Source organism: Nyctibius grandis, chromosome 15 (genome assembly GCF_013368605.1).
Source record: "Nyctibius grandis isolate bNycGra1 chromosome 15, bNycGra1.pri, whole genome shotgun sequence".
Taxonomy (NCBI): Eukaryota; Metazoa; Chordata; class Aves; order Nyctibiiformes; family Nyctibiidae; genus Nyctibius; species Nyctibius grandis.
In genome coordinates, this window is record NC_090672.1 from 13,447,518 (window position 1) to 13,462,306 (window position 14,789).

Below are 14,789 nucleotides of genomic sequence, written 5' to 3' on the forward strand. Positions count from 1 at the left end.
GTTGAATTGTGTGACTGGAGTTGCTCTGGAGCTGTTTCTAGCGTGAAGGAACTAGTTCTTCCAGCTTCCCAATGACGTGCTGTTATTTTTCTGCTAGCTTAGCTCCTGGACTGGCCCATAACAACGTCAAAGGAGTGACTAGTGCTGGCCCAAGGGAGGGAGTTTGGATCAGGGGCATCTTGTGTGTGGCAGTAGGGGACTGAACAGCTAGTGCTCACTTCCTGCCCTCCTGTCTTAGCTCCCCTCTGTTTGTGCAGCTTTATGGGGAATTGGCTTAAGTAGCTAATTGAGCTGAAAAATAGTATTTTCCCTACGTTATCTTTCAGGGAGACAGGTTTCCTAACCCAGTGAAGGGCTGTCTCTCACAGGCAGTTATGACAAGAAGTGTAACCTGTCTGGAAACAAGGATCCAAAAGGAGGAAGCAGCAGATGTGTAGGAATGGAATATGTCAGTTTTTCTACTCAACATTTTGTATCATCAAGTCATAGTTTCAGGAAATGCTTGAGGTAGTCTAGTGACTCTAAAGTGATATAAATGAGCCTTACTTATCATTCTCTTTTTGTCTTTGATGGTCAGGGACCAGGCCTACACTGGCATTTACTCTTAAGTCAAAAGGGACAGTCTTCATGTAAATGATAGAGAGGAAGTAATTCTTTTTCTTTTGATGGAGGAAAGAGGTAGGCAAGAAAAGCCAGGTATAATTTTCCTGGGTGTTTTAAGGCCCCTCTTGTACTTTATTACATACTTTGTGCCCTATGGGAGGAGAAGAGTGCCTGTTGCCATTTGGAAACTGGTACACTGGTGGGGGTTGTAATTATGGACAGTGACAAATAGTCTTTGTATGGCTTTCTCACACATTAGTTGGTTATTTATTAGGTTTAAATTTTGAACTTCTTATATAATTTTGTTCCTTTGGAGTGGTTGTATTTGTTACAGGTTGTTGTAATACTAATAGTTAATGTACATGCCGCTCTTTTTAAGATTCTAACTGCTACAGTGTGCTAAGCGTTATTAACTTCAATTCATAAGATGCAACTGTTCTTTTCTGCCCTCTAGAAGCTGAGCTCAGGTGTTTGGATGGACTATGCAAACTTCTGATTAAGTTCAACCAGCAGCAAAGGTGCTGTGTAAGACTTAATCACAAAACAAGCTGGATCTGTAGCCATCCGTATAGATGTCATGGGCTGTGCTGCTTTTCAGTGTGTATTGACGCAGCTGACCAACTAGTCAGCTAGTTCCTGACTTTTGCTGAATCCTTCCTTTGACTTTCCAACTGGGGATGTTTTCCTGGAATGCTCAGCTGCTCTAAGTGCGTGAGGGGAAGTATTCTAAATCCGCTGGAATTTCCCCCGGGTTTCCAGCGTCCATCTTGGCTAATTGGGTCTGAAGACGGTCTGGAAGCTATTGTAAGGCTGCTCCTCCTCTCAGCGTGCGGCAGTCCTTGCACAAGATGTTTACAGGCCCTGTCAGATCACTACATGGAGGAATCTAATCTGCTTGCCGTTCCCCTTCTGAAGAACAGCACATCAAAGAAATGACAGTGTGTTTGATGTGTGTGCTTGCCTCAGTGAATGCATGTAATGGATTAACAGCAGCTGGAGGAGGAGCCTGCTGGCTTCCAAGAGTTATACAAAAATAAGTCTCTGGGGGATCTTTCCTGAGGAGTCTGTTCTGCAGAGACTGGTTGAGGGCACAAGCATTGTATACTCTTTTAGCATTAGGCCTGGGAGAACTGTTGCTTTTCTGTCTCGCTGTTGCCTGTCTGGCAGCTTCAGCAGCTTCATAGACCGTTTTACATAGAAGCGATTGCAGTCTGGATGCTTGAAGACAGTTTTGACCATGACTATGACTCTTTGCTGCTTTTGTGGTATCACTCGTTCAGATATTTTCCATACATTTTTAGAAGGCTTTTCAATCCAAAGAGTTGCTTGGATTGCAGTGGAAAGCAATTTTGGAAAGGTGAATGAAACTAGGTTGTGTGAGTCAAATTGGTTTGCTCTTTTATGTGTCTGCGTGGTGAGGACGTGTGTTCTGTTGTGCCTCGGCTTCTCTCCTCCTAAATGGTGATCATCCACCTTTCCTGATAGACAGGCGACTTGAGGTTCAAGCTTTCATTCCTCTGGGCTGTTTCATCTGCCTTTTCTGTGAATCTGTACTGTTTCCTCCATGTCTCAGCACTCCTTTACCTTTTGTGTGCGTTTATTGAGGATTCCTGTAAGGACACAGATGATCCTGATTGGAGGCAAAATCCATTGAAAATAAGGTAGGGATGACTAGTTCTCCTGGGTTGTCTGGAAAAGTCTGAGCGCACGTAGCCTGCTATGGTGTGCTAAAGGTAGTCCCTTAGGAGCTATTTCGTTCTGATCTTCCCATCAAGAGACAAGATTTTTTTTCTGCCTTTCCTCATCAAGCGTTGGCCTTTGGAACTTACTCGGTTGCTGCTGCGAAAGGAGCGAGGGAGGTCAGAGCCTGGGTCTTGAGTCACAAGATTATGCTTATTCTGTATCAGGAACTTAATCTCTTGATTCCCGCAGAGCTTGTATATGGCTTTCTGTCCTTGACAGAGAATAACTAACTGCAGAACCGCAAATGGTGGCACACCTATTCTAGCGTTGTGTTGGTTGTTTATCTTGAGTTAGAAAGTTAACTGTGTTTCATAATCTGAAGTTTGAATGTAATAGTTTGGATGCTCTGGGCGTGCGTGTCACTTTCTGCACGACGAGGTTTGGTGTGGTAGCTGGGAGAAGCGTGCTGAAAGAATGGTATCTCAGCACTGTGAACCACTTGTGATCTGTTGCAGCTGGTCTGGAAGTAGTTCTCAGCCCTTGCCTTCCCTAAACCAGACCTGACCCTCAGGACTGGTTTTACAGGTTACTCTGTTTGGATTTGCTACTCTAGTGAGTGGAGCTTCTCAGTTTCATTGTGGCTCACCTTGTCCCATATCACCATGTTGTTGCCTGCTTTATTTAGAAAGGCTTAAGTTTTAACCTGAAGATCAAGACAGGACGTAGACTGCTACAGTTAAACCAAACAGAAGTCTCAATTCTGGTCTGTACTTAACAGCTTTGCTCCCCCACATCCTCCAGCTGGAACTCTTTGATGTGCGTTTGCTCTTGAGGATTACTCAAGGATTGAGTATCATAATTTTCCAGGTGGCTCTCTTCAATCTGAGTGACTTCTGGTTCCAGCTATTTCACTTACATTTCATTTAAGCTGTGTTTTGAGTCTAAATGTAAATGTCCTTGATGAATTTTCCCCGAACTTCATGGCTATTTCCCTTCATTTTCTACTCTGTAGGCTGGTTGACTCCTTCCCCGTTCAGTTTGTTTTGTCACTTTGTGCTGGGCTAAATACTATTTTATCATGAATCTATGTAAGCCATCGATGGTGTATATATATTCTTCTAAGCTGCTCATCTGTGACATATTTTGGACGTAATAGAAAGACTACATAAGACAATACTGGCAAAGCTATTGTTGTTAAGTAACTTTGAACACTATGGTGATACTTGAGATTATTGGAACCGCTGCGTTGAAAGTAGTAAGGTGCATTTGGGTATGCAGACTCTTGTCTTCTGCTGTGCAAGCAGGTTGCTAAAGTGTTGAGGGTTATTTTCTCTCCTTCTTACCTGAACAGAAAACGGAATCCCTGTCCTAAGGTGGTCTTTCCATAATGGTTGGGTTTATTGCATGCCTATTTGTGGACTTAGCAGCTACGATGTAGAAGCCTTTCTAACAGCAGTAGTCAGTGTGGCCGGAGCACAGACATACTATGTAATGTGCATAGTCACTTCAGAATTAGAGGCTCGGTTGACTGAATGGATTTTGACTATTACTTAAGGGATCCTTTTCCTACATAAACCCTGGAAATAACTTTGTGTATGGTAATATTTCATCCCAAAATACATATGTTTAAATTACACAATGCTGAAGGCAGAATGTTTTAAGTAGGGGAACTCTGTTCATTAAACTCCTTTCCAGGAAAAGTCAGAATGAACCCAGCCTTGACTACTGACATCCTTTTCTCATAGTCATTGCCTGTTCCATCCCCCAGGTGTGGCGCTCGCAAATTAAAGCACAAGATAGAGAAAGAGTCCCTGAAGGTACAAGTGATAGGTGTAAGTGATGCGCTGGATATAAGCAGTCTGAGTTGCTGCTTAAATTTTGTGACACTTGGACACCAAGTTGATGAATGTTTTGCAAATATATTTAGGAGAATGTGTGCTTCTGACCGCTGCTGCAGAATTACAAACAATGCAGAGAAATGATTGAATTAGAAATATCTTTCCAAAACTTCTAATTTCCAGTGAAAAATACTGGAGAACAACATGAAAGAGAGTTTCTTTTGCTGTTTAATCTAATTCTCTCACTGATTTCAGTGCTTCAGTGTAATGTACTGGTTAATTCTTTAAGGCTTTTTACTTCTACAGAGGTTTTGTTGCTAGAAGTGTTAGTCCTTTTTTTCTTTCCATTAAGAACACTCTGTTGTCGGGTTTTCCATGTGTGCTCTCTTTTGAAATTGCATGATCTTGGATGGATGAGAGCTGAGACTTGCTGCGACAGGCAGCGATTCTCTTTTCCCTGTCCCTCTTCTGTGTTTGATCAAGTGAATATGTAACAAAGCTTCTACTTGAATGCCTCAGAATTGCTTATCTAGAGGAAAATGGAAAGAGTAGCATCTTGTCAAGAGTAGCATCATACTGTTTTTTCCCCTGCTCTATGCTAAGAGTGCTTCACTTATGTCTCCCTCTGCAGATGGGCTGTCAGCAGTTTGCATCATTGCTAATATGTGTCCTGCCTCACTGAATTGCTTAAATGTGGGTTGATCTTCACTTTGTCTCCTGCGGCAGCCTTTCCTTTGGCTTCGTTTTGTTCCTGGTCTCCAGAATCTGAAAGCTTCTGCTGTTTCTTTTTTTTTTTCTTTTTTCTTTTTTAATCTGTCTGATACTAAGTCAAATTCTTTGTCCTCAGATTATTTGCTTTAGAGCAGCATTTCATTCTGTTTGTTGCTGTGCATACCTGGACAGAAACTGACCTGTCCCCAAGGAAAGTACAGTCTAAACGGTAATAAAGTATTTAACTTAGATAAGGGATTAAAAAGAGCAAGTATTATTAAGTCATGTTCCAGACTGGGTAATAGGCACATGAAGAATGATGTGCTCAAATTTATCTAGTAAGATTGACTAATTTCAGAATGAACTTGAATTATTTCTCCTTTTTTTTTTTTTAAAAACTTTCAGGGCTGTGTTTAATGAACAGTGAATGCATTGGAGCAAATTCTTTACCTAATGTCTTATACTGACTCTGTGAACTGTGTACCGGTTGTTGCTGGAGGAGCATGGAGGAGAGTGTTGCTAGCTGATTTCAGTTCTTACTATTGCTCTACATTGGTTTTGGAGGGGGTAGACTGTTCTAGAGATGCTGCAGTATTTTGCTTTTTGTTGCAGGGAGTTTATGGAAGAGCATGGTGAATTCTCTCCAGTCTGTATTTACATGCGAGATGAGGTAAGCCAGCAAAGTCGTCTTAACTGTCTCTTCTTCTGTCCCTAAAAATAAGAAAAACTCAGCTCTGCTTTCCAACCTGGAAAGTGTTTCTTTTGAACTTTCTTGAGAGGGGAAGTAGAAAAATGTTGGTCTTTTCAAAGCATGACATGTCTGTATGGAAAAAAGCTCTCTTGGAACGAAACCCTGGGCCGTTTAGACTTCTGAGCCCATAAAATAAGCTCAATGACCTGTTTGTGTTTTTCTTTCCAACTTCTTTTAAAGCTCGAGTCAAAACAGTGGTTTCGTTTTAATAAATATTTGCTTTTCTCTGTGTTTTGATCTTTTGCTATTAATGTTTTGTTAATATTTTGTATGTGTGTATTATGGAATTTGCTCTCCCTAGCTGTCCCCTTCACTTCCTGCTGACCTCTGTGGACAGATCATCTTTATTCTGGAACAGGTCGTTACAAGCAGATGGGAGGTGTATGTAACAAAATCATCTGTCTTTCAGCTCTGAGATGTTGCCTGTGATTTAGCTTCTGTGATAGAAATAATGCTTTGCTGAGGTCAGATCCGATGTGGATGTATGTGTGGGACGCAAATATATGTAGGTCATCTTCCCTTGAGATCATTTAATAAGCAGTGAATTTGGTAAAGCAGTACAGGTGAATACAGATAGATCCAGGTCTCATTTCCAACTGGAGAAAGAGTGTGTTTTGTGCTGGTTTTGGTGCTGTGTGGTGTTTGTTTTGATACAGGCTTCTTTCTAGAAAGAGCACTTTAAATGCTCTCCCAGGTAGGCAGTTGCCATAATTACTTCCCTCTGTTTTTGTTGCAGATACCAGGAAAAGATGCCCTAGAAAAGACAACACTGAAGTCACTTGGCCTGACTGGAGGCAGTGCCATCATCAGGTTGGGAGGAGCAAAGTTTGGATTCTTTATTTTTCCTTTTCACTCTGGTGGTGAATTTGTTTTGTTTCAAATAAAAAAAAAAAAAAAAAAAGGCACGAAAAAAGTTCAAAAAGACAAACATCGTGGCACTCAGTAATTATTGTGTTTGCCTGTTTATCTGAAACTGCTGCCCAGATGTGCTTCCCACAGCTGCAGATGCTGGCACTGACCAGTCATGTGCAGATTAAAGCGGCTTGTTTGCTTTTTTTCTTTTTTTTTGGCCTTTTTTTTTTTTTTTTTTGCTTTTTTTTTTTCCTGTGAGTGAGACAGACAATTCAAAGTTAAAAGTCTCTCTGAGAGAGGACAATCATCTACCACTTCATTCTTCCCTGCTTTGGATTCCAGGCATTAAACTCCCAATCCCTGCAGTGCCTCCTGCTGACTGTTTGGGAGGGTGAGGTGGGGGACAATGACAGCCTTTCTGTGATCTTCTCGCCAGTTCTGTGCAGTATATACAGAAGGGAAGAGTGATTAGCAGCTGTGCTTTACAACTGACTGCTGTTTTTTCCTGGAAGGCAGTTTTCTTCCCATGGAGTGGGTAGTTCCTGTTCTGTTTTTTTTGCACAAACCTCCAGCCCCCCACCCCTAACTTGAGAGCAGTTGGAGCTTGTTCTTTGTGAGTGTCTGGAAGAAGCAGATCATTAAATTGGGGGTATATTTGAGTCTAGCTGTCTTTTTTGTGTCACGGTCATGTTGAGAATGGAGAAGGCAGTACTGTTAGGATAAATTATTCTGTTTTTATTCCTTCTGGTGTCTTATTTAAGAGTTGTCATGAAGAAATGCAGTTCGTCTGGTCAGGAGGAAGCTGCGGGTGCCACGGTGCGGTGCGATGAGCTGACAGTGAGGCCAAGCTCTATTGAAGGAGCAGTGGATGTGCCCCTACCTCAAGCAAACACATTCCCAAAGGACTTGGACCACAGGGATGTGACCATGTCTTTAAACAGCTGCACAGACAAGCAAGACTCGGTTAGAGAATCTCATGCCAGCTTGGAGCAGCTGAGGCCTTCCTCAGAGCCCGAGTCTACCCCCTTTGTCCCTTTTTCTGGAGATGGACAGCGTCTGGGGGACTCTTCTGTAGCTGCGCCATCTCTTGGGTTAGATACGCCATCTTCAAAGCTGCCAACAACTTTTTCCAGTCCTGGAGGCCCTTCTAAGCCAAAGAAGTCTAAGAACAGCCAAGAACTGCAAAAGGAGCAAGAACAGGTAAGGGAAAATTTGTTTGCAGTGAGGGCGTTTTTTATGCTGCCTTGCCCAAGGCTGAGCTCCTATGAGGAAAAAGGTGTTCCCGCATTTAAGACTTTTTCCCCGTGATACAGGGTTAGGTGCCTTGGTGACATACAGTTCTGCCAAGAGTTCAGTAAGGAGGTATTGATTTTTCTTCTGAGCCTTTCTGTGGAACGTGGAACTCCATAGTAAAGCTATTGTAAAAGCAGTGTCCCATGCTGGTAGTTGTTAACATCTGCTTCCTCAGAGTTCCTTCTGCCTGTGGTCACCCTGACTTACAGTTTTAACTCTTCCGGTGACACGTGTGGTAGAATGTAGGGGCTATAGATCTAGGAAAGGAATTTTTCAGCTACAGTTGCCAGGAGTTCGATATTTGAAAAAAGCAGGTCTGGACCTTTTATCTTCTTTTCAGTCTAGTCCCATCCCTTCTGTAAGTCTTAATTTTCTCAGTATTGCAGTGAAGCAGAAACCTTCCATCCTTTTCCTTCTCTATTTCTGTTTGCATATAAAAGTGTCTTCTGTCTTGCTCTAAAATACCCTGCTTCTTAAATAAAGTCTACCTCTCTCTAACCCTTTTCCCAGAAAGACAAGTTGCACATCTGTCATCATTGTTGGTGTCTCTGAAGTAAAACTGCATTGGTTAAAATTAAAAATGCTTTAGCCCATGTAGAGATACCAGAACTGATGGCTCAGGAGTGCTGTGATGCCGTGACAGGATGGCCTCTGAATGATGTTAAGTATGCTTTCTGTAGGGCAGCTGTATGGAACTGAATGCCTTCAGCAAGGTTGGATATGTCTGGCAAGTAGTGTAAATTGAAGTATAGGAGGCATTAAATTCATCACTTACTCCATGTTATTGTGCATTGGGAGTTTCACATCCTGGGTTCTGTGTGACTGGCTCTTTCCCTGGTCCCTTCGCTGCACACATCATCACTAGGGCTGGCTGTAGTGGTCAGAGGTCCCCTTCATTGTTTTCCACTCTTTAGTACCTCCTAGAGTTGGAATTTTTGTATTTAACTCTGGTTCTGATCCAGCCATGGGATTATACAATGGAAAGCCCTATGTAGAAAGAAAGGGTGCCTGACGAGGTTCAAAGGGAGCTCCATCCAGGAGGAATTTAGGAAGACTGTGTTTATGCGCTCACGTTGATGTAGAGATTCTGCCTTGGTCGACTTCTTTGTGGTTGTGGTCCATTCTTGATGAGTTTCTGAATTGTTTTAGAGAAGAAGCCAGACCCTGGAAGGACTCTGGAGCAGCTACAAATGTAGCAGAAAGTGGCCTTGCCAACCCAGTGGTGAATATTTCAGTGTATTAGAAACATGTTTGGGTCCACCTAATCAGTGTTATTTAACCTTTTGGAACAGAGCCTGGGCATGGAGAACTAAACAGTAGGCTGGGTGATTTGTCCAGGCTAAGGTGTTGCTTGCTTCAATCACACTCTCACCTGTGAGGGACTTGGAAAGGAGGAGTTTCCGTTGTGTCTGAAAAGGAAGGAAGGAAGAGGTGCGAAGTTTTGTGGTGATATTCTTCACCAGTGCTGTTGTCCGCACTTCTCCGCGTGCTGGCTGGAGAGGCAGAACTCATTGTATCATCTTGCTGGCTCCAGCTTACTGTGAAGTTGTGCTGTTGGGCACCGAGCTGCGCAGCGGTGGCCTAAGGACTCTCATGATCCGGCGTCTTTCTCAGAATTGCAGTCCAGTTCAAACCACTCGGAGGCACTTCTGGAGCCAGCCTCCCTCCCAGTCTGAGAGCAGCTTTGGAAGCAGCTGCAGATTCTGTTGGGGGGGGTCTGCCCTTGCGTTAAACAGCATGTGATTTTGACTGCTGCTTTCAAGCCCTTTGATCTCTGGTGCTTTTGCTGCTGATTGATTACATTTTGTTCCTCCTCCATTCCTGCCATCCTCCGCTCTCCTTGCTCTCAGCAGCAACAGCAGAGCAGGGCTAGCCACATGGCATCTGCTTTTTGTCCCTTTTCAGTCCTGAGGAAAAAACCCAAAACAAAACAAATTATTTTTAAACATCAAAGGTCCATTTTTGTAAAAGAATCTTCCCATTAATGCTTTGCCTGTGTGTGGTTTTTGAAGCTGAAGAGAGGGGCTGGATAAAATCTGTGCCGGCGTCCCTTCGTTTCTTGGGCTAAAGATGGTTTACAGACAGCTGCATGCTGACTTTGATGTCAGAACATTAATTATTAGAAGGTAACTTTACACCAGATTCCCCATGAGATTAGAGCTCCCTGAGGTGGTGGGGAGGAGGTGGGTCTCCAGGGAGAGCTTGCTGCTGTGCAAAGCACAATAGCCACTGCTTTACTTAAAATGAAATAAAAGTTTTCCTCAGCTGACGTGCTTACTTAGGTCCAGGGTGGTGACCACAGAGTGAGCTGCATTCTTCCTGCCACCAGGCTTCATCGCATGGACTGCAGTTGCACAGGCTGCCTCGCAGAACTGCTGCGAATAGATGGCTTCAGCCTGTGGTGAAAAGTGCCTCACACCGCAGCTTTGGTAGTAGAGGTAGAGACTTCGAAGAATGAAGGTGACAAACCATAATGCAATGTCCTTGGCTCCTGAAGGGTGTTGCTGGCAGAAATATGACAGCAAAATGCACAGCTTGCTTTCCTCCGGAGCTACGGAACGAAGGTCAAAACTGCCGTAGGGTGGCCATTTATTGTTACAGGAGATGTCACCTTTTGTCACGGTTGCGGGGAACACTAGATGTGTAGTGGACTGAGAAGCGAGTTGGCAAACCTGATGGCCTCCTTTTTGTAAGTTGCCACGGGAAGGTAGTTTTTGGATTCTGTCTGTACTTTAGGATTGTTGGTGACACACTAAAATACAGCTGTATCGAGGTACTCAGATTGAGAGATGCCTAATTGGAATTCCTAAGTGAGCAAATGGTAATGGATGAAGGAAGAGGAACAGGATGATGGCTGGACTCTGGGAAAAGAGAGAATTGGTAGAGCAACAGGAACGGATACCTCTTTCTCTCTGAAGAGTGTTTCTTATGTCTGTAGGGAGGCAAGATGTATGGTTGATTCCACAGGGCATTAAATACATGGCAGAAGAGATACTGTGGTATTATCATGTGGCAGTCTTTGCATCCTCAGAGGTAAAATGATGATGTCTTTTGGTTGCTAAGCAGTGCTTAGTAGACACCTTGTGCTGCCCTTCTCCAATCAGACCCTGCTGTGCAGTTCTGGAATTAAGTTACAAAACCTCTGAAAAACAAGCTCAAATCACCTGAATTATATTTCACAAAAACTCAGTCATTGCAGCTCTCTCCAGAGGTCTCGCTCTGTTATTGGGGGTTAGCTGAAAATTTAATCTTAGGGAATTCTTACTCTGTATTTTTTCAGTCTTGTTAGACATGCACAGATCTGCTCCTTCTTCTGTACAGAAAAGTATGTTTCTTCATGCTAAGTAGTAGCTAAGTAATGTGTCTTGGTTTGGAAGTTACGATATTCAGCATTCAGTGTTGACTGGGGAAACAGATAAAATTGTAGATTTAGGAGCTAAAAGGTAGCTGTGTGTCGTGCGGGGCCGGCACAGGTATCCTGCAGAGGGTTAAATGGGGACGTACTGTCTGGATGTAAGTTGGAGGTCAAGAATGGGGCGTTTATGTCTGAGGAGCAGTGGATTTTGTAGGTACTTCTGGTAGGCTGGGGAATGGCTGTAGGGGGAAGTTCCTGAGCGCCCATTCGCAGCCCTGTGTTGGCAGAGGAGACCCATTGTTTGAACAAAGATGTCTGGAAGGCGACGCTCTGACGTACAGCGCTCTGGAGCAGTGAACACACAGCGAGGAAGGGGGGTGAACGCTCAGGACTGGGATATGTGTCTGCCTTCTGCCATCTCGTGATTTCTGATGTCTTGGCTGAAGTCTTTAGCTACTGCCATGGTTTGGGCAGTGACTGGCGCTTTCCCTGTGGAATCCTGCTGCTGTTAGGATTAGCTGAAGTGCTTGCTAGAGCCAGTGCTAAATGGTAAGTTTAGGATTTGCTAATGCAGACATTGGAATTTCTCCATCGTGTCCCAGCACCCTTCACAACATGCCGTAGGACATGCCTGCTCAGTCTTTTGTTTTTTTGGGAACGAGAAGTCTATTTTCAGTATGTGTGTGTTTAGAATGAAATGAAACTTAAGCCTGTTTGAGGGGATTGAAGTATACCTGATTACTGGGGAGGCCTGTTTCGTTCTCCTCTGGCCTCTGCCGTGGATCTGGCCTTACCAGACCAGCCGCGGGCAGCAGTTAGGACCGTTGTGCAGCGGGCCCTTTCCCGGAGGGCGGCTCTGCTGCCCAGCATCACTCCTGCAACGCTGGGCATTCCTCCCCCTGCGCCCCCGAGAGCTGCAATCAGGCTCCTTCACCCGCTAGTTAGAGCTGACCCTGCTCAACTTTCTAAAAGTAGCCAAGGGTCCCACCCACACAACCTCGCTCTTTTAATTTCTCAAATTACCCTTTAGTGCCCACAAGCAGAGTGAACGTTGCCTTGTAATTTGTGTTGTGCTTTTGACAATTGAGGGAGACTCCTTCTGCTCCCAGGGGCCTGTGCCTGGGGGAAGGGAGAGGGGATGGAGCAGAGGGAGGGAGGACATTGGGCATTAATTAGGATCGGAAGGTGGGTATGAGGGAATAAGGGGAGAAGAAATGGGCATCAGGTTTGTTCACAGAGCCGAAAGCTGCGTTAGGGTGGCAGCTGACTGTAAAGAAATGCTGTATTAACTATCAAAGTTCTTGTGGGGCTCTTCAGTCATGGACTGCTTCCCCCGCTGCATCTCCTGGAGCCTGCAATACGCTGTGCTGTTTGTTTTCAAGCTTTGTGTGTTTAAACATTTCTATGATTTAAAAAGTTTGAATTGTTCAAGAGCCAATAGGTGTAACTGGCTGTCGTGTATTTGACTCTGGTAGTGGTTTATATGCACCTACTGACAGCTGCTGCTTTTGATGTAAGGGATAGCAGCCAGTATCTAACATTTCCTGCGTTGTGAGGGATACGTAAAGTCATTCCCCCTTCAGAGACAGCGAATGCTCTTTGTCTGGTAGGTTGGGGCTTTGGTTTGGGGTTTTCTTGGGGTTTGGGGTTTTTTGGGGGGGGCTGTGGGTTTTGGTGGTGTTTTTTGTTTGGTAGTGTTGTTGCTGGTTTGGGAATTTTTGGGGGTTTTGTTTTTGTTTTGTTTTGTTTTTTAATAACTGCAACCACAGTTATAGGCCAGGACACAATTGTGCTGAAAGGTTTGCTATCATGATACCCAGCTCCCAGTTCTGGGCTCTGGAGGCAGGGGGAGCAGAGTGCCAGGCTGCCTGTGCCCTGCCGTGCAGGTGAGAGGGGTATCTTTGCCGTTTGAGGTCTGTGATCTGCTTGAATGGCCTGTCTGCAGCGGCTGGGGTGTAGGGAAAGTTGCCAATAAATGTATCAAATACCTTTATTGCAGTTAATGCATACAGTGAACCGCTCCCCTCGCATCTGTCTGCTTTGCCTGCAGCAAAGGCCGGTTTCAGTGCTAAGTACTTTGTAAGTGCAAAACAAAAGGGTTTTCACTGTCTGAGAGAAATTTCTGTGCACCATAAGCCAGGTTAAAAATTTGAAACGTGTACAATGAAACCCTGCAGTGGTTCAGTTCAGAGAACTCAACAGATCAAAAACTACCTTACCAAAGCAAAGGATCGCTCTCTGGAGTAAGAAGGAATGGAGTGAGCCCTGGTTGGGAACTCGTGTAGTTGGTTCTGTGGCAAGAGAACGTGAAGCGAAGAGAACAGAAGGTACGACGGGAGCCAGGAGCGCGTGGCAGATGAAAAACTTAAAAGGGCAGTTTATAGTCTGTAGTACGAAGAATAGCACCTGTGTAAGTTGTATGCTGCCTGCAGAATGGTAAGGAAGTGATTACGTACTGAGAGAGGTTTGGAGCAGAGCAGAGAGAGGCAGGTTATGTTTTTGGGATAGGGGTAATTTCTGAGTACTTGTAACAAGCTTGTAACTAGCTAGAAGTACGGTTCAGCTGCAAAATGTCATTGTATTGTAAGTGAAGAGTTTCCACAGGCACTCCCTGGAAAGGCGCCACCTCTCCCTACGTTGGATGACTGCTGAGGTTGTTACCCTGGGCTTCCTATACTGACAGTGGAGAGCAGCTAACTGCTGGGGTGTGACTTAACCTGACAATATAGATTCCTACTGCTTGTTGGGAGGGATTGTGCCCCAAGCTCTATCAACTATAAAAAATGACAACACTGACAACCTCTGTATCGTTAGTCTGATCTCAGTGCCATGAGTTCCACACTAGTGAATGTATTTCAGTTTGCAAATACTGTCCGTTTACTTTTTCAGGAACCTTAGAGCATACGCAAAGCAACGCATTTAAGACTGATCGAAGCTCATTTTTATTCTGTAGCTTGTAGAACGAGAGCCACTTGTATGTCACCTGGACCTACTAGAACCACTTCCTGCTGGCCCAGAAGAGCTTCCTGATGAGTTTTTTGAAGTCACAGTGGATGATGTACGGAAACGTTTGGCACAGCTGCAGAGTGAGAGGCAAGTTCCCTTTCTGCTGGTGACTGAGATTGCTCCATGTTATTCAAAGCCATGTAACACCCCACCTCTTTTGCTTTCCTTCCTTCTCCCTTCTGAAAGAGAAGCCACTGCCTTTGTAATTAGATGTGCTTTTATTTGCTAGAGGCCCAAAGCAGTGGTGAGCTCCTGCTGTCTGTTTTGATTTGACTTCATGTTAACTATTAGGAATTAAATTGATGGAATTTGTAACTTGTGATGGACAAATACATGAACACAATAATCCAGCTTCACAAGAATAACTCCCACTGACTTCCCACTGGTGCTTGTAATCCGTTTTCCTCTCACAGCCAGGGATAAAAATAAAGGCGAGTTACACATGAAACTGATACCACTTGGCTTCTGATGCCAGCTGGTGAATCTTAACAAAAACTAGCTGCGTACAATGCAATATTTAAATGCAATTAGAATTTAATTTTGACTTCATGAAGAGCTGAGAATTGGTATGAATCAGCAATTGGTATACAAAGAATGAACGGAGCAGGTTAATTTAGTGTTTGCTTTTCAGATTGTGAGTTGGCACTTTCAGAGCATCTTGGAACATGTTGTACCAGCTGACAGTTCTGGGTACAGT

General features: G+C 44.1%; 1 protein-coding gene across 3 annotated transcripts in view; it reads left to right on the top strand.

Annotated features, from left to right (window-relative positions):
* The window catches only part of ASPSCR1 (ASPSCR1 tether for SLC2A4, UBX domain containing), a 44,581-nt gene that overhangs the window by 7,969 nt on the left and 21,823 nt on the right, over positions 1–14,789 (top strand). For all 3 annotated transcript variants that reach the window (XM_068413149.1, XM_068413147.1, XM_068413148.1), the window contains 4 exons: positions 5,448–5,505; positions 6,323–6,396; positions 7,200–7,638; positions 14,040–14,179. In XM_068413149.1, coding sequence (XP_068269250.1) covers positions 5,448–5,505; positions 6,323–6,396; positions 7,200–7,638; positions 14,040–14,179 — 711 coding nt within the window. The remainder of the gene's footprint in view (positions 1–5,447; positions 5,506–6,322; positions 6,397–7,199; positions 7,639–14,039; positions 14,180–14,789) is intronic.